The sequence below is a fragment of the Serinus canaria genome, chromosome 20 (assembly GCF_022539315.1).
Source record: "Serinus canaria isolate serCan28SL12 chromosome 20, serCan2020, whole genome shotgun sequence".
In the NCBI taxonomy this organism is placed as follows: domain Eukaryota; kingdom Metazoa; phylum Chordata; class Aves; order Passeriformes; family Fringillidae; genus Serinus; species Serinus canaria.
Window position 1 is genome coordinate 2,814,184 of NC_066333.1, and position 26,184 is coordinate 2,840,367.

Genomic DNA, 26,184 nt, shown 5'->3' on the forward strand with positions numbered 1-26,184 from the left:
AAAAGTGACTATGGGGTGAAACAGCACAGAGCCACGGCCAAAAGTGTCCCTGGGGTGAAACACCACCCAGCCATGGCCAAAAGTGTCCCTGGGGTGAAACACCACCCAGCCATGGCCAAAAGTGTCCTGGGGTGAAACACCACACACCCATGGCCAAAAGTGTCTGTGGGGTGAAACACCACAGTGCCGCTGTTGGGTTCAGCACCAAGGCCAGACAAGCTCAGGCACGTCCTGTCCTGCTATATTGGTAATTATTCCAATAGGTACCGCACCCACGAACAGCACCAGGAGGTCTCCTGCCCCCACCAAAGCAGCGAGAGCAGCGATGCAGGCTCGGAGGGCCGGGGCTGTGGCGGGCAGTGCCAGCCCACAGGGCCCAGGCCTGGCACAGCGCGGGGCTGGCGGCAGCGGAGCCGGCGCGGGGGCGAATCCCGGCAGCGCCTCTGGGAGCCCCCGGCGGGAGCGTTAGCGTGTGATTCGAGGTTTACATAACACCAGCGAGCGCTCTTGGCAGGAACAATCGGTATTAGCGAGGAAAAGGAAGCATCAGGAACAGCCGGCAGAGCAAAGAGACACCTCTCGCAGCAGCCCCCGGGCTAGGAAGAAAATAAATAACAAATGCAAAAGAAGCAACACTTGGACAGCAGAGAGGGAGAGGGGAAGCCTCTGCAGGGGGAAACCAAGCCCGAATCGTGGCTGAGACGAGAAGGGAATGAAACTTTCTGTTGTCACCTCCTTCCCACCCCGTGGGACCGAGCTTTGTGCTTCACCGAGGCGCTCCAGTCACGCCTGCCACGCTCAGTCCTGACCAGGGGAAAGCTGAGCCTCACGGGGCTGCAGGGCTGTGAGGGATGAGCAGCTCCCACTACCTCTGGGGCTCAGAGGGGCCCAGGAGGGTCCCAAAGGCATGGAGCTCAGTGGCCAGCCCACCCTGCAGAGCCTGGCCCCATCACTGCACCCAGCAACACACCATGCTCCCAAACCTTCAGTCACACAAACTTCTTCATTTTTAACTCAACTCAGCCTGGTGTTGCTGGGTTTCACTCTGGGAAGTTCAGTTTATCACAGAATATTCCGAGTTGGAAGTGACCCAAAAGGATGATCAAAGTCCAGCTCCTGGCCTGGCATGGGACAGCCCCAAGAATCCCAACCCAAATCCAGAAAAGCCCCAGAGAAGGCTGGGTTGCCCCACCAGCCTCGTGAGTGGCTCCACAATGGCCAAAGGGATGAGTTTCACGTCACTCAGCTTGCCCCTGTCCTACTGTATGTCCCACACTGCCACCAGAGAATGAGAGAATCCCAGAGGTGGGAAAGATCCCAACAATCCCAAGATCACAGAGTCCAACCCCCAACTCAGCACTGCCAAGGCCAGCATCAAACCATGTCCCCAGGCACCACACCTCTGGGATTTTGGGAGCACATGCCCTCACCCAGAGCAGCACAGCAACCACCAGCCCTCTCTCACAGCTCCTGAGGACATCTGGTCCCTCAGCACCGTGGCCTGGTGTCCCAGTGATGGGAAGAGCCCCAGCAGCTCTCCAGGAGCCTGTGGTTGCTGCAGCCTGCCTGCTGTGTGTGTGTTCAGCAAGGCAGCAGCCTGCTCTCCAGACCTTCTTGTGCCAAGCAGAGCATCCCTTCCAAGCTGGCACCGTCCCCGTGCTCGTGGCACTATGACAGTGACACAAGCTCCAGCCCCACATCCAGCACCAGGCTCTTCCTGCCTCTGAGCTAGCCAAGATTCCCAGCTCTGGCCCCAAATGAGAGGCTCCAGCTGAGCTTCAGAACATCCAAAGACAATTCCTCAAAACAAGAGGATGTTAAAATCCACATTTCCCAGAGAATTCAGCAGTGCTTTCCTGGAAATGGGAACTACCTGTGGCTTCTGGAAGGCAGCTCTGGATAGCAGGACTTAAAATCAAACTTACCAGGAAAGTTTCCATGATAAACTTGGATTTACCTGTGATATAGGGATCCTGGTTTAGAATCCAAATGGGGTTGGAAGGGACCTTAAAGATCATCTCCCTGCCATGCACAGCACAGGAAGGTGAAGGAGTGGGAAAAGAGGATGATAATTTTGTGCAAGGCTGCCCTTGATTCCAGCTCTTTGCCTATTTCCTCTCCAGCTTGAACATTGTGACCTTTCCAGGCAAAAAATAAAATTAAAAAAATATAATAAATAAATGAATAATATTAATGCATGCAGGGAAAGGATGCCAGAGTCAGATCTAGAGCCTGCAGTCCAGATCCCTGCTCCCAGGACATTTTCTAAATCTCAGTCAATACCACATGTTTTCCAAAGAATGAGGCATTTCACATTTTATTAATTCTAACTAAAGCCCTTTTTATTGCAAACTTTCTATTTAGCATTTGATTGCAGCCACCACCACTGAGACTCTCACTGTATTAGAGCAGAAAATCTATTGATATTTTTCTTTCCTGCCATCTCAATCCCAGAAGGTGCTATTGAAATTAGTGCAAATACACTTTCAGAGGTCCCTTCCAGCCTGAGTTACTTTATGATTCTTAACATGTATTTTTTTCTTTGGTGCTCTCACACAAATTTGGTACCCCACTTCCACAGGTGATTGAAGCTCCATGTTGTTATTCCCACCAGGATTTGGCCTCTCCTAAATAGAAGGCCAAATATGCAAAAAAAAAACTCACTTAAAGGCCTGCAAGTTTATGAACTAAAAAGACCATTTCAATACTTTTCACCTTTTCAAAGCCCAGCTCTTAAATGGAAAACCCAACTTAATAAAGTGTTCAAAAAGCCACCATTCTGGTCTGATTTAAATCAAATGGTTAAATACTCCACATGTTTGGCACAGCCAGAACTATCTGCTTTGCAAACAGATGGCCACCCACTATTAATTTGCAACCTTGACACAGAAATGCAGGTTGTCAATTAATTAAAAAACAAATGCCAGCAGTCTTCAGTTCACATTATGACCTGCAGCCTTTCCTCTTTATCTTAAATGAAGGAAAAAAAATAGATATATAAAGCTACCACCTACTAATGCAAACTCTTGGCATGGAATAAATGCTGGTCTCAGCTTGAACAGATTTATCAAGTTTAAACCACAGTGTCACCAACATCCGTCTGGGGTGGAGAGCCCAGACCATAATTCCAGTGTCAGTCCCTAAATATCCCTGCATTGAAGGCTGACCTCACTGTCTGGCTGCAGGGCTGGACCCACGGTGCTTGCTGGAAGTTTTTTCTTCCAGGGCTGTTTGATCTTCAATCAACAATGCTTATCAGTGCTAAAGTCTGCCAGCCATTCCCAAAAGTTTGATATTTTTAACAGCACATTCTTCTTCTCCTTTGAACACTATTTAGAGACAAGATAATGTGGCAGGGGAAAAGTTGCCTCCCCGGGTTGAGCATGAACAAACAGAGAAGGATCTGATGGGGGGGAATAGTTTCCATTCCTACAAGCCCCAGTTTCTGTTCTTTGTGTCCCCTCCCCCCATTATTTCTGCTTTTTCTTCTTCATAGGGTATTCCAGTGTTTTTTTGGGACACTGCATAAGCTGAAACAAACCAAGATAATTCAGCTGGAATTCACTAAGGTTTTCATACATTTCATTCCCATGCTGTCAAAGTTTCTCTTCTTTTTGTTGAGGACTCCAGGGTACACTGCCCCTCTTCTGACAATAGGGACAACAGATCTAATTCCCTAAAAATACATCATTTTTCCACTGCAGGCACAATGTTCTGAGGTGGCTCAGTGTATAAAACCCCTGGATTCAAAGAGGCACCCAAGAAAATAAAGAAACAGGGAATAGATCTGTTATTTATTGACAAAAAAGAAATAAAAATCTTAGGGTTTAGTAACTGTAAGTGATGCAACAAAAGCACAGAATGGTTTGGGTTGGATCTCATGCCACCCACTGCCATGGGCAGGGACACTCCCCACTGTCCTAGAGTGCTCCAAGCCCTGTCCAGCCTTGTCTTGGGCACTGCCAGGGATCCAGGAGCAGCCCCAGCTGCTCTGGGCACCCTGTGCCAGGGCCTGCCCACCCTCACAGGGAGGAATCCCTTCCCAATATCCCATCTAGCACTGCCCCCATGAAGTCATTGTCCCTTGTCCTGTCCCTCTACCCCTTGTCCCCAGTCCCTCTCCAGCTCTCCTGGAGCCCCTTTAGGCCCTGCAAGGGGCTCTGAGCTCTCCCAGGATCCTTCTCCTCTCCAGGTGAGCACCCCCAGCTCTCCCAGCCTGGCTCAGAGCAGAGAGGCTCCAGCCCTTGGAGGGTCTCCATGGACCCCTCTGGATTCACTCCAGCAGCTCCAGGTCCTTCTCATGTTGGGAGCCTTCAGCAGTCCACCCTGTGCCCTCCCACAGCACCACAGAGGTCCCTGGGAGCATCTTCCCCTCTGCATAAAGGTGAGGTGAGGGTGGAATAAAGGGATGGACTCAAACAGCTCATCCTTGGCCAAGGGTTTGGCTCTCAGGGGAGAAGGGAGCTCAGCCTGCACTGCTGGAACAGGGCTGAGCTCCACCAGCTCCACACGAGGCCAAGCTCTCCATGACAATCCCCTCCCCTTCCCAGCATCATCCTTCACACTAAAACTGTTTCCTTGAGGGTTTTCAAAAGGCTTGAGAACTCCTAAAGAGCCTGCATAGCCCTACCACCTTCCCAGGGAGAGGGAGAGGTTCAGGGATAAACAATAAGGGTGAACCTGGCTGGAAAGGTGAAACTTCCTTCAGGATATGAATGTGGAGATCCACAGCTTTGGAGGAGAGAAGCCTTTCAGATGTCCCAGGCTCTGCTTGCACTTCTTCACAGGCCTGGATCTCCTGCAATTGAGTGCTCAGGGTGGCTCAAATTGTTCCTAAAGTAACCCCCACGTGTCTGGGGGACTCTGAAATGAGCTGCTGCTTCTGGAGAGGGAGAGCCTGGCCAGTTCCTGGAGGGGACAAAAGGCAGAGCCATGACACAGCTCTTATCTCCCAAGCTTGGCCACTGGCAAGAGCAGAGATGGAGAGGAAGGTGATTGTTTTTCCTAGAGTGGAGAGGAAAAGCACCAAGCACATGCAGGCAGCAGGGAAGAAAGGGGATGGAGCCTCCCTGAGGAGCCCAGATGGGGATGGAAATTCTGACTCACCAGTAGGTTTTGTGGGAAGAGAAACCTGCTGATGTGATCCATCCAATGGGATAAAAAAGGGTTCCTGGCCACTGGGGGTGGAACAGGATCCATGGGGTCGTGGGGAAACACAACCTGGGTGACAGTGAGGATGGTGGCATGTCACCAGAAGAGAGGGTGGCGCGTGCCAGGGCTCATCCCCCCCCTCCCCTGAGCACCACAGTGCCAGGGCTGCCCCCGACCTTCTCCTCCAGGCTGGGGGGCTCCTCTGCCTGGAAGATGATGCTCGTTGGGAATGGAGAGGAGAGGCTCAGAGTGGCAAGTTCTGCCACCTGCCCCACCGGTCCTTAAAATGTCACACCCCCTTTCCTAGCACCTGCTAAGTCATGAGATCCTTAGAAACCCAGGGAAAAAAGGCAGCATGGGAGCAAGGGGCTGAGTCCTCAAACCAACAGAAAAAATGAAATCTTCTACATTTTAAACACTGGCAAAACTCTCCTGAGCCCAGGTGGAGCCCAGAATTAGAGGTCAAGAAGCTGCCTGGGACCAAGGCTGGGCTGATTTCTGCAGATCAGGTTCCTCTGAAGCCACATGCAGCAACCAACACAACCCAATAATCTCCCCACAAGAGCAATTCCTGGCTCAGGCCCCGTTTAACACTTCCCTCCCTGTTCTCCTCACCACAGAGCCGAGCTGCAATCTCACAGTCGTCAGGAAGAGATTTAATTATATCTGCAGAGGTCAAGCAATCCATGCAAAAGATGGGGGAGGCGGGGAGAGGTTCTGTGGCACAAGGCAGAGATTCTGCCTGCAGCACCACGGCAGCCAGGGCCATTTTTCAGGGAAGAAATGGCATCCATCAGAACAAAACCTCCAGAGGGAAACAATAGGAAAAGGTGGGGGGGAGGCAGATAATTAAGATATTTAAATCTGGTCATACAGCTGTAAAATCAGGTGATTAAAAGCTGTTTTCTTTATTTCTTTTGTTATTTTTTTTTAAAGAGTGGTGTGATCAGTGCTTGTTCCAGTAAGTTTTGTTGAGAGATTTCTTCCTGCTGAAGCTGAGCTGTGCATCCCCAATTACTATAATTATATATAATATATAATGCATAATATAATTTCTATCATATATTAGATAATAGATAATTTATGTACACCATAGAATATAGTATATGCCATCTATAATTTACGTGCAATATTACAGAACATACATTATGCATTATTTAATTATATTAAAACGAGTGTAAAATCACAAAGGTGGAACATTAGAGCTCAAACCTCCAATTAGGAATTAATAGTTTGAAAGCTCTACTCACACTAACACTTCAGCCTGACTTGAGGAATACTGAATAAGATCTCAAGAGGAGGCAGAGGTGCTGCTACACGGCAGTTCAGACAGAAGCCTCACACTCACCGGATGGAAAATTGTCAGGAAAAACACATTAGCAACACAATAACTTATTTTTAATGTGGAGCTGTTAGGAAAACACAATTATATGCTTCATTTATACTGCAAGATATAACCCAACTTATGGTAAAAGCATTTAGAGCTCGTTTTGTAAAAAAAAAAAAAAAACAGAGGAATACAAAGGTAATAGGGAAAAATTGCACCTCGAGGGGAAAATGCTCCCCCCTCCTCCCAGTGGGGCCAGTCTGGGGTGGTGGAGCATCCTCACCTCCTGCTCCTTGCAGCCAGCAGGAAGGAGATGCAAAGTAAAGGCAGCATGAAAGCAGAGATTTTTCTGCAAATGCTGCAGAAAGATCACAATGTTAACAATGACCCCCAGGAAAGGAGCTGGCACTGCCTGTCCCTACAAGGAGGAGAAGCTGGAAGAGCTCTGCAGGGTTCCAGGTGCTCTCCCACCGCCCTGGCACAAGGACCAGCCATGCACCCTCCCAATACTGGATGCTCTGGTTTGTACAAGAAAATACAGTTTATTGACAGGATGTTTTCTCTGTTATGGGTGCACAAACTGATCCTGGTGCCTGCTGCAGGCTCTGAGGTCCAAGGCAGAGCTGATCATGGATTTACTCTGCACTTAGGGTGGTGTAACACCCAAACCTCTGGAACACTGATTCAGGGGACAGTCATAAATAAATCAGAGAAACTTGTACAGTTTTGATCCTGAATTTTTTGTCTCTTGATGTCTCCTCTGCTACAAGGACTTCCAGGGATGAGGTCCTTGACAAGGTTATTCAGAAGCAGCCCAAACAAACATGTTGTTACACACAAGCCAGATCAGTCTTCAAAACATCTCCCATTGTTCCCAAAACAACCAGATTAAAGCCTCCCCTCCGTGCATGCAGAGAGAACAACATTTTCTATGAATGGATGGACATTCATTATTTAGCTCCCAATCCCTGACTTAAAGCCCAAGGCAAGAAAATGGAGCTTCAAACACTTTCTGCTGTGCAGCCCATCAAAGACCACTCTGGAGAAGGCAGGGTTGTCCCACTGAGTAACTCAACCACTTTTCAGAGGAAGCCCTTGCCCATATCCAGGGCCTAAAAGAAAAAAAAAATTAAAAATTTACATTTGCAAATCAACAGGAGCTGCCTGCCAAATGAGAATGAAATGGGCCTCAAATTAAAAATCTGCAGGACTTTGTTCTCCATCCAAAATCCTCCATCTCCAAAGAAAGATTTATGCTACTTCAAAACAGAGCTGGCTTTGGAAGTAGGAAGGGAAAGAATGTATTTTATCTTCCAGAATGGCAAAGCAGTGCTGGAACAAGGAAAAAGGGACCATGTTTATCACTACAATGTACAATTTATTGTAAAAATCAAACCAGAACATTTCACAGAAATGCATTTGCTGCATCCACTCGGGCTCACACCAGCTCAGATCCCATTTCTGAAGGGTTCTTAAAAGAAGAGAGCACTGGTTACAGACTAATACCCATCACATGACTAGTAGATTTTAATGGTGTGTTGGTAAAATAGCTTTTGTCAATTGATCAGCCTAAAAGGCAAGAGAGAGGCTGTGTTTGGAGAGGCAAAGCCACAGGATCCTACAAGGAAAATTCGGGAAGAGGTTTGATGGTGTTGATGAATCCTACAGAAATCCTGCAGGGTTAATAACAGGGCCCCCAGCACGGGGGTTCCCAAGGACCACAGGCACTCCCAGGGTCTCTCAGCAGTGTGGATTTGGTATTCCCAGGCTGGGTCCTCCTCCTCCTCAATCCCCATCAATTCCACTGGCTCCAAACTGGGCATCGTGCTAACCCAGTCTGACCATTGCAGCAGCAGAAGCAAGCAGGAAGAATTTATATTTAAATGTATTTCTTCAGGAAGAGTAGAGATGATAATTCACTCCCCAAAAATGCCCCTGGGGAGCAGGATCACTCCTCCTGCATCCCTGCACACCCTGCATGAAAGAGCTCAGGGTATCTTGCTCTGGCAGGATTCCTGTCACAGGCCTCCCTTGCCAAGGCAATTTTGCTTGGGCTGAGAAGGAAACACTCCCTCCTGAGCTTCATGGACCCACACACACAATTCAGGATCTAGGAAAAAACCTTTGCATGCTACTGGATCAGCCAGCACACCAGATCCTGTCACTAAAGCTCTGCTAAGAGCAGAACAAGCCTTGGTGTTACTAAAATGCACATTTTTTTACTGTACCGTGGTTTACTTATTGTGAAATAGAGCTGCAGAATCTCCCTAGAGCTCAAGTGGGATAAATCCCCACATTTTCTAAAAGCAATTGGAGGGTAGGAAAATGCACCCCCCAGGGAGCAACACCCCCTTAGGTGGTGCAGGAACACCCTGCTCTCCCCAAAACACCGGCACCACACACGAGCAGCTCAAAGCTCTGTGAAAGCTTTCCTGGCAAGTGAGCAGGAAGGGGAATGCAGCAGGTACCAATGCCCCAGGGAGATGGCCAGAGGGGACAGGAAAAGGGGTTTAGACCCAAATTTAAACAAGCAATCCAAACCAGAGGTGGGTGTTTCCTTTAGCAGCACTCAGGTGGTTGATGACAGGGATGGGTGTCTCAGTTTGGATGAGGGCTCCTCACACTTTCAGCTGAACTTCCCCAGTCCCTGTGGCCACTGTGCAGACACCAGAGGTGTTCCTGCTGTCCCAGAGGTGGAGCAGGTCCTGGATCCAGCCCGCAGGATGGGGGGGCAGTACTCCAGAGTGAGAAATGCTCATTGCAACTTGTCCTCCCAGGTGGCTCCTCATCACCCCCACACCCTGGGCTGAGCCCTCTGCAGCCCTAAAAATCCTGCCAAGGAGCATCAGGCCGTGAGCAGCAGCTCCCTGGGCACCAGGAAGTTTGGGGCTGGCTCCTCTCCCCAGCTGCCCTGGCAGGCTGCTCCATGCAGGATCACCAGTAGCAGGGACTGGTTTACACAGGGAGCCCTTTTCCCCAGCTTCGATGCCAGCAGTACTGCTGATCCATCAGAACTGCTCACCAAACGCAGTCAGCAGCAAAAAGGGCTCATTCTCACCCTGCCTGATGGGGCAGGAAGGCTCTCATTGTCCACTTTGCATGTCCAGCCCCTCACCACCTTCTCCATCCCTCCCAGTGGCCAGTCCTTCCAGGGAAAACAGGGATACTGTGGAGATAGTTAAAGAAAAGGTGCAAATTCCCCCCTTCTTGGGAGGCCTAGCTGTGAGCTGAGCATACACTCCCATTTCATTATCCCTCTAAACATGCCTTGTCCTTTCAGAAATGGAAATGCTGATGTGCAATAGGCCCCTACGTAGCTGCAGAGAGGAATTGTGGCTGACTGCAGCGTGCAGGCGAGATTGGAGACCTCCTGGTAACAATATCATGTCCAGTAAGTGCACAAAACAATTCCATTAACATTTCAGGCTGCTCTGGGCTAAGGCAGCTCATGGCAATGGCAGAGCTCTGCTGTGCTCCCAGCGAGTTATTTATGCACAGTGACACTGCACAGCCCAGCTTTGCTGCCTCCCCCTAAAGAAATAAATAAATAAAGGGGAAAAAAAACCAACCAAACAAAAATACCCTGAACAAAACAAGCCTTTTAAATCAAAGGGATTTAGAGCATCTTCAAGAACTCAGCGAAGCAGGAGGACAGCAAAGAGCCTGTAAGTGCTCCTTGCCCAGGTCCTTCCCAGAGGTGGATTTTATCTGGGATATCTGCACACATTGGTGGGAGAATTCTGATTTTTCCAGTCCACCCTGCCCTCCTCTGCAGTTTTTTAAAGTGGAAATGCTGTGAGGCAGACCCTGTCACAGCCCAGCCCTGGGCTGAGCCACCAGCACCGGACAGGAGCGATGGGGTTGGGATTGGTGTGAGGTTCTGGAGTTTCCCAGAGAATCCTATGTGGCTCCAGGAAGCAGGAGAGCTCTTGCTCCATGGCAGGAGCAAGAGAGCAGCACACTGCTGGTGATCCTCGGCCGGATCCCACCCCGCACCTGCCGGAGTTCTCCGAAGGAAAAGCAGCAGGAGACAGCTCCTCCCGTGCCACTCGGGGCCCCGGTTTGATGCTGAAGTTACAGCCGCTATACCTGCAGCCTGGCAGGGAAACTGAGTCAGCCCGTTCCATCCCTGGCTTCATCCCAGCGGCCTCCTGCCACGGACAAACGTGCACGGCTGTGCATAAGCAAATGTCATTTGATAACTCAGAAAAGAAAAGAAGGGGGGGATGGAAAAAGCACCCAGCAAAGGGTAAGTCACTTCCTTTCTTCTGCCGCTGCCTTAAGCTCGCCGGTAGCAGTGACAACAGCAGCATCTGGTGGCAGTGGTCAGTACCTGGGGCGCTCCTCTGCGCTGTCCCATCCGCCCGGGCCAGCAGCAGCGCCCATCGCACCCGCTCGCCCGCCGGCCTCAGCTCGCTGCACCCCAGGAGAGGCGATTTCCCGCAGCCTCCCGGCCGCAGCGGCAGCGAGGAGCCGCGGATCAATTGCCAGAGCCTAATCCGGGACTAATCTCAGGGATTCAGGCCACGGATGAGCTGACGACGAGGGGCCCCGCTCCCCAAGGCTCGGGGGGATGCGGCACCACGCAGCCCCAAGGCTGAGACACTGCGAGCGCGGCCACCAGCCCCAGCTCCCGCACCAAACACTGCAAAGCAAAGTAAATCATGTTGGCATCCAACAACTTCTTGGTCAAAGCGAGTTCCGAAAGCCAGCAGGATTCGGGGGCAGCCGCAGTTGCCAGTGGCTCACGCTCACATGATCCCAGATTTCTGCTCTCACACACGACGGGCGGATGTTTCAGCAGGACAAATGTCCTGCTCCCAGGTGATCGGGCTCCCGTTAGTATTTTAAGAGCTTATTTAGTGTTTTAAGAGCAACGGCAATGATAATAAAACACTTTGAAGCCAGCAGTACGCAGATACAGGCGAAAACAACGAAAGTTGTTTCCTTTCAGTATAATCCGGCGTCTCAAAATAAACGAGAACTATTAGGTTTGCTACAACTTAATAAAAAGAGATAAATAACCCACTGACAGAGAAACAGTTAAATACATCTCTTGATACATTAAGATTAATTTGCCGCGTCTGGGAAGCCGCACGCATTTCCCTCTGCTTGTGTTTTAAGAGTTTGATCCCAAAGTATCGAAACAGTGAGGTGAGCCGAGAGCATCCTGAGCTGCTGTACCGACGCAGGAGAGCATTTTCTCCTTTTATTAACTTTTTTTCGACGCAATTACCCGAATTTGGCTCGAAAGGCAGCAAGGATTACGTCTGGGATGATTCCCCTTCCTCCAAAGAGATCTGGATCCCAGGGCTTTGTAGCTGAAACATCAGCACTGTTTACCCACGGCGAGTAAGGCGACACTCGCAGAAAACTCCTTATCCCTGAAGTAGCATCTATCTATCCCCTTCGGTTCTCTTTCTCCAGGATGAGGGAAATTTCCTAGAGGACCTCCGCGCTCTCAAATATCCCCTGCGCATCCCTCTCCCGTTACAAGTGCAGGCTGCTTCGCCTCGCAGCTGCAGCGAGCGGGGAAAATGGGAGTGACGGAGGACTCCCCGCCGTGCTGCGGACCTGGGGGCACACGGACACCCCCAGCCCGGAGCTGGGTGCCCCCTCCGCGGGAGCGCAGCGGCGGGTGAGGGACGGAGGCGAGGGACGGGACCGGACCCCGCTCGGGAGGAGCCGCGACCCGGCCCGGCTCCGCAGCTCGTGAAGAAGGTGCAAAACAACAACACGGCGAAGAACAACAGGAAAAAAGTACCCGACAACAACCGCAACAACAACACCCCCACCGCGCGCATCGCCCCGGGCCGAGCGCTCCCGGAGCGGAGAAGGTTAAACAGAGCCTGCATGGTCACACGGACACCGCACGGACACACGGACACCGCGCTCCGCTCCCGGAGCGGAGGAGGTTAAACCCAGCCCTCACGGACACACGGACACACGGACACCGCGCTCCGCTCCCGGCCCGCCCCGCCGAGCAGCGCCCGGGCTCGGGCTTTCCCCCCCGCCCGCTGCGGGCGGCCCGGCCACCCGACGGCTCCCCCCGCTCCTCTTCCAGACCACTTTCAAAATTCCCTCCCGCAGGAGCGGGCGCCGCCGGCACTTTCCTTCCCCGTGCCCGTGCCCGTGCCCGTGCCCGTCTCCGCGGAGCAGCGCGGGACGCGCCGAGCCCGCGGTCCCCCCGCGCCCCCGGTACCTTGTTGCAGTGATAATAATCCAGCGGGCCGAGGCAAGTGGGGTCCGCGCCGGGCAGCGAGCCCACGGCGGGGGGGGCGGAGGGGTAGAACCGAACGTCCATGCCGGGGCTGCGGGCGGCGGCAGGCGGGGGCTCCAGCGGGCATGGACCCGGCTGCGGCGGCGGCGGTGCCTCTGGCGCGGGGAGAGGGCGGGGAGAGGGCGGGCGGCGGCGCGGGGGGGCGGGCGGCGGCCCCCGGCCCGCCCCGCTCCGCACCGCCCCGCGCCGGGGCCGCTATTGTTCGCGGCGGGGCCGGGCGGCTCCTCCCGCGGCCGCCACCGCCGGGGGCTCGGGCACCGCGGGCAGCGCCGCCGAGGAGCCCGGTGCGCTCCCCGGCCCACATCCCCGGCCGCCCCGGCGAGGGGAAGGCTGCCACAGCCGCCCGCCGGTTCCCGCTGCCCGCTGGGGACCCTGGCGCGTCTTCCGTGCCCCACGGCCCGCAGCGTGCCCGGTGTGCCCGCTCCCGACGCGGGACGGTGCCCAGGAGCTTCGTTTCCCTCCTCACCTGGTGCCCACCCGCTGGTGAAGGATGCTGTCCGGCGCGCTGATCCACCCTCACAGGAACCCCGAAGAGGTGCCCCGTTTAGAAGCCCTAACTGCGCCCTATTTCTGGGAGGCCCGTGCCTCTCCCAGCCTGGAGAGAACAGCCAGGCTCAACCTCTACCCCTGGTGGTGCCTTCCTGTTCCCCAGGGCACGGACACCCCCATTGTCCCCCCACCTCGGCTTTCCACATATCCCATCCATGTATCTTTATAATTCCCGCTGCTGGAAGGCAGCTCCATCCATGACCACTCTCCCGGCCATCCCCTCCGGTTCCCACGGGCCGGGATTTTTAGGGCATGGCAGCATGGAAAACCCAAAGGTGTCCGTGGGGAGGGAGGATGCTCGGAGGTGAGCAGGCTGGGCGGGCAGGGCTCCCCCTCCCTTCCCCGCTGCCGCAGGCTCCGCTCTCTCCCGCTCCCTTCCAGCGGCTCCCAACAGATCCCTCTGGAAAAGCAGCCCATGGCAGAGAATGTTATGTACAGAGAGGTTTTGCAGCACGTTATCCCATCCCCAGGCAAAGGGAAACGCTTGAAAGTTGCAACAACCCGTCCATAGGCTGGCAAAGAGCTGGGACAGCGCTGGTAGAGTCAGTTTGCGGGCAAATCTCCAAGAGAAATTGTCTTTTTTTTTTTTTTTTTTCCTTTCTTTTCTTAGAAAAAGCCCTTCTGACTGACTCCGAAGGCTTATTTCCAACATGCACCCTTTGGACTCTCTGGAGCTGGAAAACTGAGCTAAATAAATGCTGAGTTTTCCTCCAGTGTCTTTCCTTGTAAGAGTGGGGCCAATTCCTGCCAAATTCAGGGAGCAGGAGGCGGGCTGGGGTTTCGAGGGAATGCCAGCTCCAGGAATCAAGTGATTATGTAAAAATCGCAGCTCTCATTTAAATTAAAAACAAGGTTTCAGCTGTCGTGGTGGTGGAAAAAATCGATTTAAGGATAAAAATTGACTTGGGCACAAAAACTACTTCACATTTATTATTATTTTTCAAACTGGGTGATTTTTTTCTGGAGAACCAGCATTGATCCTTTTGCATTTAGCAGTGAAGCAGGTTGGCTTCAGGAGTTCTCCACCAGGGAAGCTGCTCCGAGGGCCCCCAGTCAAAGGCATAATAGAGATGTCCAATATTTTGCATTAAAACTTTGAATATCTGAGCTCCACTGATCTGTGCTCTTCCTGATTTACACACCCCCTGAAAGGACCGGTTTTCCTGTCTCCCTGTTTCAGCAAATACTGAACTGACATGTCACATTATTAGAGCTTCATTATTTTTGTAAAACCTTCCCAAGTAGAGTGACTGGTATATTACGAAGTATAAATAATTAAAATAATAGAGATGTCAAAATAATGGAACAAAGTGTATTATATGATGCATTATTCTGGCTTGTTTATCCACAAAGTCAGTATTTAGTAAGCAGCCTCTGAGTCATTAGCAAGGTTTGACTGTATTATTATCTTTATTAATTATCATAATTATATTTCTTATATTGTGGAGTCATTGCTAGTGGCTTTGCAGTTAAGGTGGAATTGACTTTCCCACTAATAGCAGGATTTAATTCTGTTGTTTCCTACAAAAATGAACACATTTCCTCACCAAACATGCAGCACCTCCCTGGCTGATACAACCCAATTTATTTGCAGTGCCTGAGCCACCCCATTGCTCCCTTTCAGACCCTCTCAAAGCTCATTTTGTCCCCAATGAAGCCCCTTTTTTTCAGATTTACACAGCTCAGCCCTGTCCAACTTTGCACATTCATCTGCCTCCGTTAGAGACCGATCTGAGACACCCAACATCACAAAGAGTTATTGCTATTAATAGCCAGAATGCTTTTATATATATATATTTATATATTTGTATATATATATATATACACATATATGTGCCAAGGGAAGCTGGCAGAGGGAGTGCTCCTCATCAGAGCAATGTTCTCACAGCTCACCTTGTGTCTCCAGTGCTTCTCCTCCTCAGACTGAAGAAGACAACCTAGTGGAGTGAGCCTCACCCTGTCCAGGGCCTGGATGGCCGTGGGTGCCTCCAGCCTCCCTCCAGGGCTCTCTGCCCATGCCTCAGCAGCTCCTGCCCTTGCCCAGCCTCACCATGCATCCAGGAGGCCTCCAGCTTGTGCCTGCTGCTGAATCCTCCTTCAGCCTGTTTTACCCTGTGTTTCAATGTGTTTTGTCCTGGTGGCACTTTGCTGTGGGGCAGATGTGGGTCTGCCAGGGGATGCAGGTTTGTGTGAACTCCTGCTCTCACAGGGGATGCAGGTTTGTGTGAACTCCTGCTCTCACAGGGGATGCAGGTTTGTGTGAACTCCTGCTCTCACAGGGGATGCAGGTTTGTGTGAACTCCTGCTCTCACAGGGGATGCAGATTTGTGTGAGCTCCTGCTCTTGCCAGAGGATGCAGATTTGTGTGAGCTCCTGCTCTTGCCAGGGAATGCAGGGTTGTGTGAACTCCTGCTCTTCTCCAGCCCCTCTCCACACAGCATCAACAGTGCATCATGGAGGTGGCCCCATGCTGGAGCTCCTCTGCTCTGGAGCCAGGCTGGGAGAGCTGGAGGTGTCCAGCCTGGAGAAAAGAAGGCTCCAGGGAGACTTTAGTGCTGAAGGGAGCCTGTAAGAAAGATTGGGGCAGGCCTATTTTCAGGGCTTGCTGTGATACCACAACAGGTCAAGACTTTGGGTTTTGCCCAGGTATGCACAGGTGACAGGAGTGCTCTGGGATGGCTGAAGGGAGCCAGCAATTTCACTGGAGCTGCAGGATCCCCAAGAGTACTGGGCCAAGCAGCCAAACAGGCTGCAAACACCAGGATCTTTCCCTTCCTTGTCCCAGAGACCCCCAAAACCCCAGAATGTTTGCAGTTGCTTTGGCTGGGCAGCTGAAAGAAGAGCTCCCAACATGACAACTCACATTTCATGGCTAACATTAGCTCTGGAACAGAAACAGCAGAGTGTGATTATCTCAGCAATCCCATTTAAGCCACACGGACTCCTCACAAAGAAGGGAAAACTCTACAGTGAGTATTTCTAAATATTGGCTAAACCTGAACAATCATCATTTCAAAGGCACCTTTCAGAAGCAGGAAAAAGCCTCCAAATCTATCAGTTTCATTATTTGTTTCAAAGTGGTCCTCCTCCTCTCAACAAACCATCTAAAAAGCCTGCTGAACAATTTTTAAAATTATTTAGCACAGTGCAGTTTATTACTTTAAAATACTGATATCATTTCCCCCACTCTATTATGCAGCTATATTTTGACATTTTAGTCTTATCCCCAGTTTATGTCTGAGAATGATTTAATTCAGAGATACACTCCTCGTTCCCACTTGGAAGTAGAGGGATCTCTAAATATTCAGTAGTTTCAGTGGTCATAAAAAATGCTGAACAAATGGATAAAGCCAATTGCCAATAAACACAATGCAAATGTGTACATTTAAATGCAGTGAAATTGGATTAATTAAATCCACATTGCATCTGGATTTACATGTAATACAAAACAAAATTAAATGCAGCTCAAGAGCTTCCTGTGACTTTAAAATGGGGTTGGTTGAAAACATCATCATTTACCTGTGTGGGCTCTGGGTCAGGAACTGTGCTGGTAAATAGAAACATTCACAATCTAGATAAGCTAGATCTGACCCACAAATCAAGGTTATGAATTTGGCATTCCATGTCGTTTAAAACTAATGTAAAATTGCATCTCTCTGCTAACAAAACAGATGGTATTAGGCCTTCTTTTTGGCATTGGGTTTTGGTACCTGTCCAAAAAATCTTCTTGACATCCTTTAAATGCAGCTATTTAACCACCTGTCACTTTGCTTTAGATGCCCATTGAATTTCTGACAGGAAAAACATTATTTTGTCTACACGTTATCTCATGACACAAGAAACGTAGCACATATACAGCAAAGTTTACACATTGTGTGAAAATCTCTTTGGGGAAAAAAAAGAAGAGAGTTGTTGCTACTAAGGCAATTACTCCATAATTAATGTCATTGATAGGATAAAACATTCCAGAAACCCAAATACAACAAAACAAAACAAGCTCAAACATGACAGGGAAGTATTAAGGACACACAACATCGACTGACAATTTTCTTCTGCCTGAGTGAAAACATCTCACCTTTGGTCAAACACCAACCTGACTGTGCATATGAGCAAATAATTTCCTCCCCAGAAAAATCGTCATTAGCAGGAATATGCTAAAGACAAAATATATATTTATGTCCCAGTAAAATATATCAGCAAGCTTCTTCTCGTGTTCAAGAGGATACAAGTGCTTGATGCATCAAGCCTTGGAACCATTCTTCATAAAATCATGGAATGGTTTGGGTTGGAAAAGACCTTTAAAAGCATCTCATTTCACCCCCTGCCATGGGCAGGAACACCTTCCATCATCCCAGGTTGCTCCAAGCCCCATCCAACCTTGCCTGGAACACTCCCAGGGATGGGGCAACCACAGATTCCTAGGGCAACCTTCCTCCTGACCTTCAGGATCTTCTCAAAAGTCACATGTATTCACTTCTGCTGCCCAGAGGTTTCAACACATGAGACAAGGGAGGACCTTGTCATTAACCTCACCTGCTTAAACCCATACCCAGAGCCATTCCTGATTTTTCAAAGCCTCCCAAATGTGTAGAAAATAGATTTACTTGCCAGCAGCAGCCTTGGGAGGCAGCTGCAGGTGGCTTCCTTGAAACCCTGACCTTGGTCTCTGTGCTCACACGTGTCCTGAGTTTGCATTTGACTTTGGTCATTATTTGCCTGGGATCCTCATCTCCCAGGGAAGTGTAACAGCTTACCTCCTTCCTTGTGCTTCTCCATGGGACTGAAAATCTGAATGGTTTGTGCTTGTTGAAACCTGACCTGGCCTGGGATGATCCTCCAAATGTGGGGCAGCAAAATAAGGATGGCTGCAGAGGAGAGAGGAGTTTGCATTCTGGGGAGGAGGGAGGACCCAGGACTGTTTGGAGATGATGGCTGGACCCATCTGGGGGAATTTTGGGAGAGCATTGTCCCAGCTCTCATTTTGGCACACTGAGCACTGGCACACCACGCTGCTGTTCAGAATTCCTCCAGGAAAACATAAACTTTCCACGGGGCCAGGGATGGGAATGCAGTCCAGGAGCAGAAATGCATGCTGCACAGAGTTTGCAAGGTCTTCCCCAAAGCCAGACAGAAGGATTGCAGGAACAGAGAGGTGAGTGAGCTCTGTCACCCTTTGGGGAAGGTGCCATGGGATAACCCAGGAGTTTGGGGCAAGAGCAACAATCCACCCAGATCCAGTCAAAGACTGTCCCTTCCCCAAGGCAGACGTGCCCTCCTTGATCACCTGTTTCCCCTTGGAGGCATTTTTACTTTGTGAGAAATCAGTAATTCACACGGGCCTCCCACTTCCTGCCCACGTGAAGGGGATGGGAGCTGCACTCCACCCCAGATCCCATCCTCAGCCAGGCAGATTCAGAGCCACTGCATTTCCCAGGCGTGGGACACGTTGTGAATAAGGTTTCTGTTAACTAAGTGCTACGAAAAACATTCAAAATAATTTGTCAGGGTCTTGTGCCACTTGTATAATAGAGGAGATTAATCCCAGGTGCCACCCCAGCCACTGGCAAGAGAATTACTCCAGAGACGAATTTGGCTTCGTGTCTTTAATTTTACTGAGCAGTCGCTGAGAAGAAGTATTGCTTTTGATTTCAAGGATGTCACACACTGTGACCAAGTTTAACAGTTTCTTCAGGTTCTTCCTCCTGAAGTGAAGGAGTCATTTCTTGTCACCATGCTCTGCGTGAGCGTCTCGGGCTCGCGCCCGCAAAGTGAAGCAATTGAATCATCCTTTAGGTTCATTTTGGGGGTGAAGCCAAGCTCCCCTCCTCTACCCAGAGAATTCATCTTTCTCAGAGCAGCTCTCAGACTCCTCAATGCAGGAGAGTGGCTTTTGTTTTATAAATGATGGCCTGAGCTTGTAAAAGTTGGGTTTTCTCAAAACGTACTCAATATTTCAACAGTGCAGGAGAGCTCCCGTGCTCACCCTCAGCCCAGGGAGAAGATTGGCAGCTGATCTCCAAAATTAATTTTTTTTTTTTTTAAAGTTAGTTTTCCATGGCTCTGCTTTGCCAAGGTGACAAGAAAAAAAAACCTATTGTGAGATTTGCCAATTGATCTAGGATTAAATGTCAAAATGCATTTTAGCTCAGTTTCATCGCTGTGGTTTTTTTCTGGTGTTTCCAAGTCTCTTCTTTTGCTTTCACCCAACAAATCATCGCTGGGCATTTTGGGGCAGGGTGGGAATTTCCCAGGGTAACCTCTGAGCTCAAGTACAGCACATGTAGTACACTTTAAAAATGGTTTTGCATGTATTCCCACACATGAAGACAGGCTGCACCCCTGCTCAACAGCCCAGAATACACTGCCTCAAGAATCAAGGCTAAAATTACATCCCAGCTTCCACTTGCTCTCTCTATATATATTATACATTCCTAGTGACAGAAAGTTACCTTTTTAAAAACAAAAATGTTAATGAACCTGGAGATTACCAGAGGTTTTTAGCTCTTTCAGCCTGACCTGGGATGACTCCTGCTTCCTCTGATGGTTTGTCACCATCCTTGCAGGGCTAATGGAGTGAGGGAGAGGAGAGGCTGGGCTCAGGTCTGACATTAGGCATTTGTAATGGCATTGCTAAAGCATTTCAGAGCTGAAGCTTTGAACATGAAAAGGAACTCTGACTCTCTGGGCTTTTGGCAGCCTCCCTCCAGGGTTTCTGCTGCCCATGGAAATGCTGGTTGGTGTTATTAGCTGAGCTGCACAAATAATGGATTTTCATTTCAATGGCAGAACTAAAGACTCCAGCAATGCCAGGGAGGGTGTGGGGAATTATCACGGGTTAACCCCAAAATGTCCCCGCCTGACACAGCACTTGCAGCTCAGTGTCAGGTTACTTCCTGCCTCTCTGTCATGAGATAATTACATTGCTGAGGAGACGGAGGCCTTCTTTCCTAGTGGAAACTGGAAATGGTTCATTTTTCAAATGTGAAATGAGATATTGTGAATATTCTCAATTTGTTTGTCGCACCTCTCTTTCTCTACAGAAAGAAGTTGCAAAATTAATACAAATCACAAGCTGGTTAACCTTGGTAGGTCCAGATTTCACTACAAAGGTTGCAGGATGAGCTTTGTCTTCTTCAGGCCCAGCTGAGGAGACCTCAGTGCCCAGCTCTGGGCAGCCTGGTGAAACACAACCCATACTCCTCCTCTCAGTTTCTGCTCCTGGTTTTCTTCCCCTACTCACTGCTGCTCCCTCACTGCCCTCTTCTCCATCCTGCCTTTAGTTCCTGCCTCCTCTCCTTGGTCTTCTAAGCTGCAGTTCCAGCTTCTCTATGTTATTTTACAAGACATCCCCCCCAAACAGAAGCAGCATCACTGCTCCTGACAAAGTTTCTTTCTGAGTTTCCTAAATTCTGTATGTTTCTTAGGAAACTTGCACAACACTGATGTTGTACAGCTTCCTCCAAGATGGATTTTTGCTTTGATTCTTAATAAATTTCATCCCAGATTCTGCCTTTTTATCACTAATTTCCTCCATGTGGTTAAAAAAGGCAAGATGCCCATCCCTGAGCAAGGCAAAGAGCCTGGAATCAGCTGGGCTGTGCAGGCTGAGCCCCTCAGAGCCTCCTTTGGATCAAACCAAAACACAGTTTCAGAAAGCCAAACCCCACCACTCAGCAGCTCTTCTTCTGGTAACCTCACCTTCCAGAAGAGTCTGCTCTGACAGCATGGGCTATGGTTCTGGGAGAAGTTAGGATGTGGGTAATGAAAATCAGAATTTTAGAGGGAGATTAAGTTAAATGCAAATGAGCAGTGGAGCTGGGGGTGTTCACCTGGAGAAGAGAGGGATCCACTGAGACCTCAGAGCCCTTCCAGTGCCCAAAGGGGCTCCAGGAGAGCTGAGAGAGACTTTGGGCTGGACCTGGAGTGACAGGCCACAGGGAATGGCTTCCCACTGACAGAGTTTGGGGTTAGATGGGATTTTGGGAAGAATTCCTTCCCTGGGAGGGTGGGCAGGCCCTGGCACAGGTGCCCAGAGCAGGTGGGGCTGCCCCTGGATCCCTGGCAGTGTCCAAGGCCAGGCTGGACAGGGCTGGGAGCACCTGGGACAGTGGGAGGTGTCCCTGCCATGGCAAGAGGATGGAACTGAATAATCTTTAGTGTCTCTTACAACCCCAGCCACTCTCTGATTCTCATCCTGATATTCCTGGGGGAATTTCAGGGGTTCCCACATTACAATGACACAACTGCCACTCACCATGTCAGCAGGCAGGACATCAAGGCCTCAGGGGGATGTGTCCCTCACTCTCTGCATCCAAAAATCTTTGGAGAAAGCAAGATTTTCACCCCATGGGATCACCTTAACAAAATGCCAGTGAAGTAAAACACTGGCAATGAGCTGGGGAGAGGGATCCTCTACAAAATAAATTTAAATCACTCCTTTTTCTTTTTTTCTCTCTCTCTTTTTTTTTTTTTTTAATTTAAGCAGATTAAATCAAGCTAAATACAAAGAATAAAAAGTAGAAATCTTTTTCCTGTGGCTGAGGGCTGGCTGAGCCCCCTGGCTGGCTGGGCTGTGTCCTGGGCCAGGGCAGCCCCAGGCTGTGATGCAGAGCAGAGCCCACATCTCTGGAAATTCACGTTTTCCCTGAAAGGGGAGAGTCTCGAGATTTCAAACAACCCTTTGCCAGCTGACTGTGCAACTAAAGAAAACACTGATGTAATTCAATGAACAATGAGGAACCCAAACTTAGCACAATGACGGCTCTGGCTTTGTTTTCAGTTTCAGCAGCTCTGCACAATGTTGATTACATTCACAGGGGCCACGTTTGCAGAAACCAAGGTCTGCAAGGCAGGGCATTCTTCACTTGTGGGAAGAACACTCCCCTGCTCCACCAGAATGCAGGCATGAGGAGGCTTCAGCAAGGTGAATCCCACCTGCATGAATTCAATCAGTGTGAGCTCTGCTTTTGCCCCTGCCCTTCCATCCTTGCCCTGAGCCAACTGGTTTAGTGCAAGGTGCTCCTGCCCATGGCAGAGGGTTGAACAAGATGGGCTTTAATGGCCCTTCCAGCCCAAACCATTCTGGGATTTCATGATTCTTCACAAATGCTGCCCCAAACAATGTCCAAAGGTTTCCCTCAGCACACAGGCTCTCACATTCCTCAGGGCAGAGAGCCCTGGGCAGGAGAAAATGCATCACTGGGGAATGTTCAGGAATAAACCACTTTGTTTCAGCCCTGATGACTGTGGCTGCAGACCCCAGCCACTAAATCCAGGCTAAACAAGAAACTCAGTCTGAATTTAGGACAACACACATTTGGGGTTTTTTTCTTTGCAAAGAAATGTTGTTCTCTCTCAGCTTTTACATAGGGGCTAAAACTGATAATGTATCTTTAAATAACAATGGAATCTCTGCATGAATTTCTTTTCCCTGCCTGCTAAAACAAGGCTCCCAGTCTGGCCAGCTATGAATTGTGCTATTTCAGGTGCTTGTAACAGTATTAAAGACATGGCATAAGAGGATGTGAGAATGATAGGAAAAAATCCCCAATTAAAAAAAAATAAATATTCAAGTCCAGAGATATTTTTCCCCCTACTAATCTTTCCCTGTCTTTCTGGCGAATGCAAGTTTGACATCATTGGGAGAGGAAAACACAGTCACACTGTGGCTCTGGCCAGTGACATGGACTAGGAGCAGGTTGCCTTGTGGAGATGAAGAATTTGTTTAGAGATGGGAAACAAAGACAGGAAAAAGGAGATGGTCTCACCTGAGCAAGAGGTGGAACCCCACAGGGACGTGGGCTGGGGCTTGTGTGGCTTGAAAAGGAGATCAATTAAACACAACAAAGATGTTTGCACACAAGTCAAAGTGTCCAGGTATTTCCCTAGAGCAGCCTTGCTGCTGGAGGAGATGTTGTGGGACAGACAGACACCCAAATAACAGAGCCAGATGCAGCAGCAGAGGGAATTCAGAGGCAAGAAATGCCACATTCTGCAAATGAGAGCACAGCAACTCCAACCCTGAGACAGGCTGGGGCTGTTTGTGTCACCAAGACCTCAGTTTTCCAAAACCCTCATCAGCTCAGCAATCAGGGGTGGTCAAAAATGTAACAGGAATGCCAGACTTTGTGGGATGAGACACTGAACAGAAAAAGTCATTTTTCCAGTGCATAAATTCCTGCTGCACCATCTCGTAAATATTGCAGGCAGCCCTAATGTTCTCTTTCAGAAAAAGGATGTTAGAGAACTGGAAAATTTATAGAGACAGGTTTAAAGCATCAGAGTTGTAAGCAGCTTCCACAGGAGCAGCTCCTAATAGGGTAGGTAGATACATAAGAATATTTGCTTGGAGATGAGACTGTTGAGGGAGTTCTGACACAGGCTCCTAAAATAATGAGCAGCATGGAGAAGGATGTTCAGAAATATATATTTTAATAACTCTTATAATGGAAAAAACAGTATGCATCAAGAGCATTAAATTTTTTAAATTCAAGTAGTTGTCCACAGGAAATTAAATTTTGACACCCATTGCCATGTTGGGGGAGCAAATGTGCAGCTGGGTTTGAAAGGGACAAGTTCTTGAAAGGAATTAGTCGGACATGACATCAGGAAGTCTCTATATCCAGATCTTCCTAAATCTAAGATAACACTCTTGTGAAATGTCATTGAGTACAAGCTCTGTCTCTTTTCCAGTTTCCTGAAGCAGTCTTTGTTGGAGACGGGATATTGGGCTATATGGATAGCCAGAAAACATTTCTGGCTTTAAAATAATGAAAGCAATAGGAAGAACTTTGCTGATTTTGCAGAATTTTGCTGATATGGGCCCTGACCTCAGAAAGTGAACACAAGGTGATCAACTTCAGCAAGCTCTGCCTTCAGTATGACAAGAACACAGGTGTTGAGCAATGAATCGGGGAAAGTGCTATAAAAACTACAAATTCCATTGTTATCAGTGAGTGCTGTGGTTGTTCATTAATAACTGAGAAATGTTTGCACCAGAGCTGATCCAAAACCATATAAAGATACTCATGCTCTGGTTCACTAAGTAAGATCATGAAGCAGCATTGCAGCACATGGATCAGGCCAAGCCCCCAGAACAGGGTTGTCCCTCCACAAATCACTCCTGCAAACTCTGGCCCAAAGGTCTCACCTGGGCAAGGCTGGGACATCCTGGGCTGGCTGGGAGCAGGGTTTGTGTGGCTTTGCAGAGTTCTGCCTTCACAGCCTTCCTGCTGTTGAGTGGAGTCAGAGCCTTGCCTGGGGACAGAGATGTCACCAAGGGTCAGGTTCTGCCCCAAACTGAGCCTGTCCCCTCTACATCAGCACATTTCCCAGAGCCACAGACTGGTTTGATTTGGAAGAGACCTCAAAGCCCATCTCATTCCAACCCCCTGCCACAGACACCTTCCACTAGACCAGGGTGCTCAAAGCCTCATCACGTGGCCTTGAGTTGGTACTTCTGTTTTACTCTATCAACTAAAATACTCTATCTTAATTAAAAACCTGCAGACAAGGTCATTGCCCTTATTTATTGAGTGACAAGTGACAGGTTTTTGTTGGAGCATTGAAGCAGGCACTGCTCAGGGTGTAAGTTCTTTGTTCAGGGTGGCTCAGCCCTGCTCTGTGCTAATCCCAAGTGATCTGCCTCAGGAGGAAAGGGCTTGGGAAGCTCAGGCAAGGCAAGACCTCAGAAAGTCAAACCATTCATGAGCCTACAGGTCATTTCCTGACTGCAAGTGTTCACTATCAGAAAAAAAAATTAAAAAATAATGACATCTGAATTACTGCTCTGCTATTAAGAGCAGTTTGTTGTTGCTTCCAGTCTTTGAGGCAGGGAACAAGCAGGGAGAGCAGCAGAAGCTGCGTGAAGCTCTCTGGTTTTACATTTGCAGAGCTGTGGATCTGAGGCGAGACTTAAGCTGGGCATGTGGAGAGATGCAGAAATCTTTAGATTTGCATATACAATATTGAGATCATGAGAATGTCACATTTAAATGCAAAACTCACGTGTCTCATGAATAAATCATGAATGGTGGCAAGACTGATTTCTTCTTTTTTTTTTTTTCCTCCCTCCAATTGTCATCCCCCCTCCCACTGATCTGCAAAGCAGACAATTCCTCCTTCCCTTCCCAAGGAAACACAGTGAGAGATGAGACTCGATAAGAAGCTGAAAGCTCTTCCAAAACAAAAACATGTGCGTGTGTTTCTTGTTTATACTTGGCTAGGAAGTAAAGAAGCATCATTTCCTCTCTCTCTCTCTCCCTCTCTCTCTCTCTCTCTCTTATTTTTTTTTCCCCCCTTCCTCTTTCTCAAGAGATACCTCAATGCCATGGCAACAGCCTTCAACCCTTCTCTTGTATGACACAAGCAGATTTGGAAAAGGTTAGCTGTGTGTTGTAATCAAACCCAGGCAGGTCAATCATGTAAAGAGATGACTTCCCATGCACCGTGGAATAATGAATGAATAGATCACGCAGGTCTTCCTTCCTTCCCCTCCTTCTCTCCCTCACCATGTGAAGTGCCAGCAGATTAGCATTTTTGTCTCTGGTGAATAAAATTGAAGTGAACAATTTCCAAAGGTTACTGGAAAACACGGAGCGTGGCAGGAGCAGAGATGAACTGATGGTTGTAAACCCTAAACCCAAAAGTCACCCAGGTGGACAAGGCCCTCCTGGTGTCATTAAAGAGGTTTTGTGGACAAAACACAGCAAATAAGACCCATCAATGCTGTGAAACATAACCCCCCTCTCAAACTAAACAGGGCTTGATGCCTGTGTATCGTTTTCAGTCTTGAGATATCACCACCAATTTCACGCTTTGAAAGCAACAATTCAGGTCTCATTAACATCAGGCTGGGCCTGGGGTTGGGGTTCTGGAT

General features: G+C 49.2%; 1 protein-coding gene across 1 annotated transcript in view; it reads right to left on the reverse strand.

Annotated features, from left to right (window-relative positions):
• Positions 1–12,826, reverse strand: part of TOX2 (TOX high mobility group box family member 2) — a 167,889-nt gene extending 155,063 nt beyond the window's left edge. The window contains exon 1 of the mRNA XM_030233377.2: positions 12,681–12,826. Within this exon, the coding sequence (XP_030089237.2) occupies positions 12,681–12,782 (102 nt within the window). The 5' untranslated portion in view covers positions 12,783–12,826. The remainder of the gene's footprint in view (positions 1–12,680) is intronic.
• Between the last annotated feature and the right edge of the window lie 13,358 nt (positions 12,827–26,184).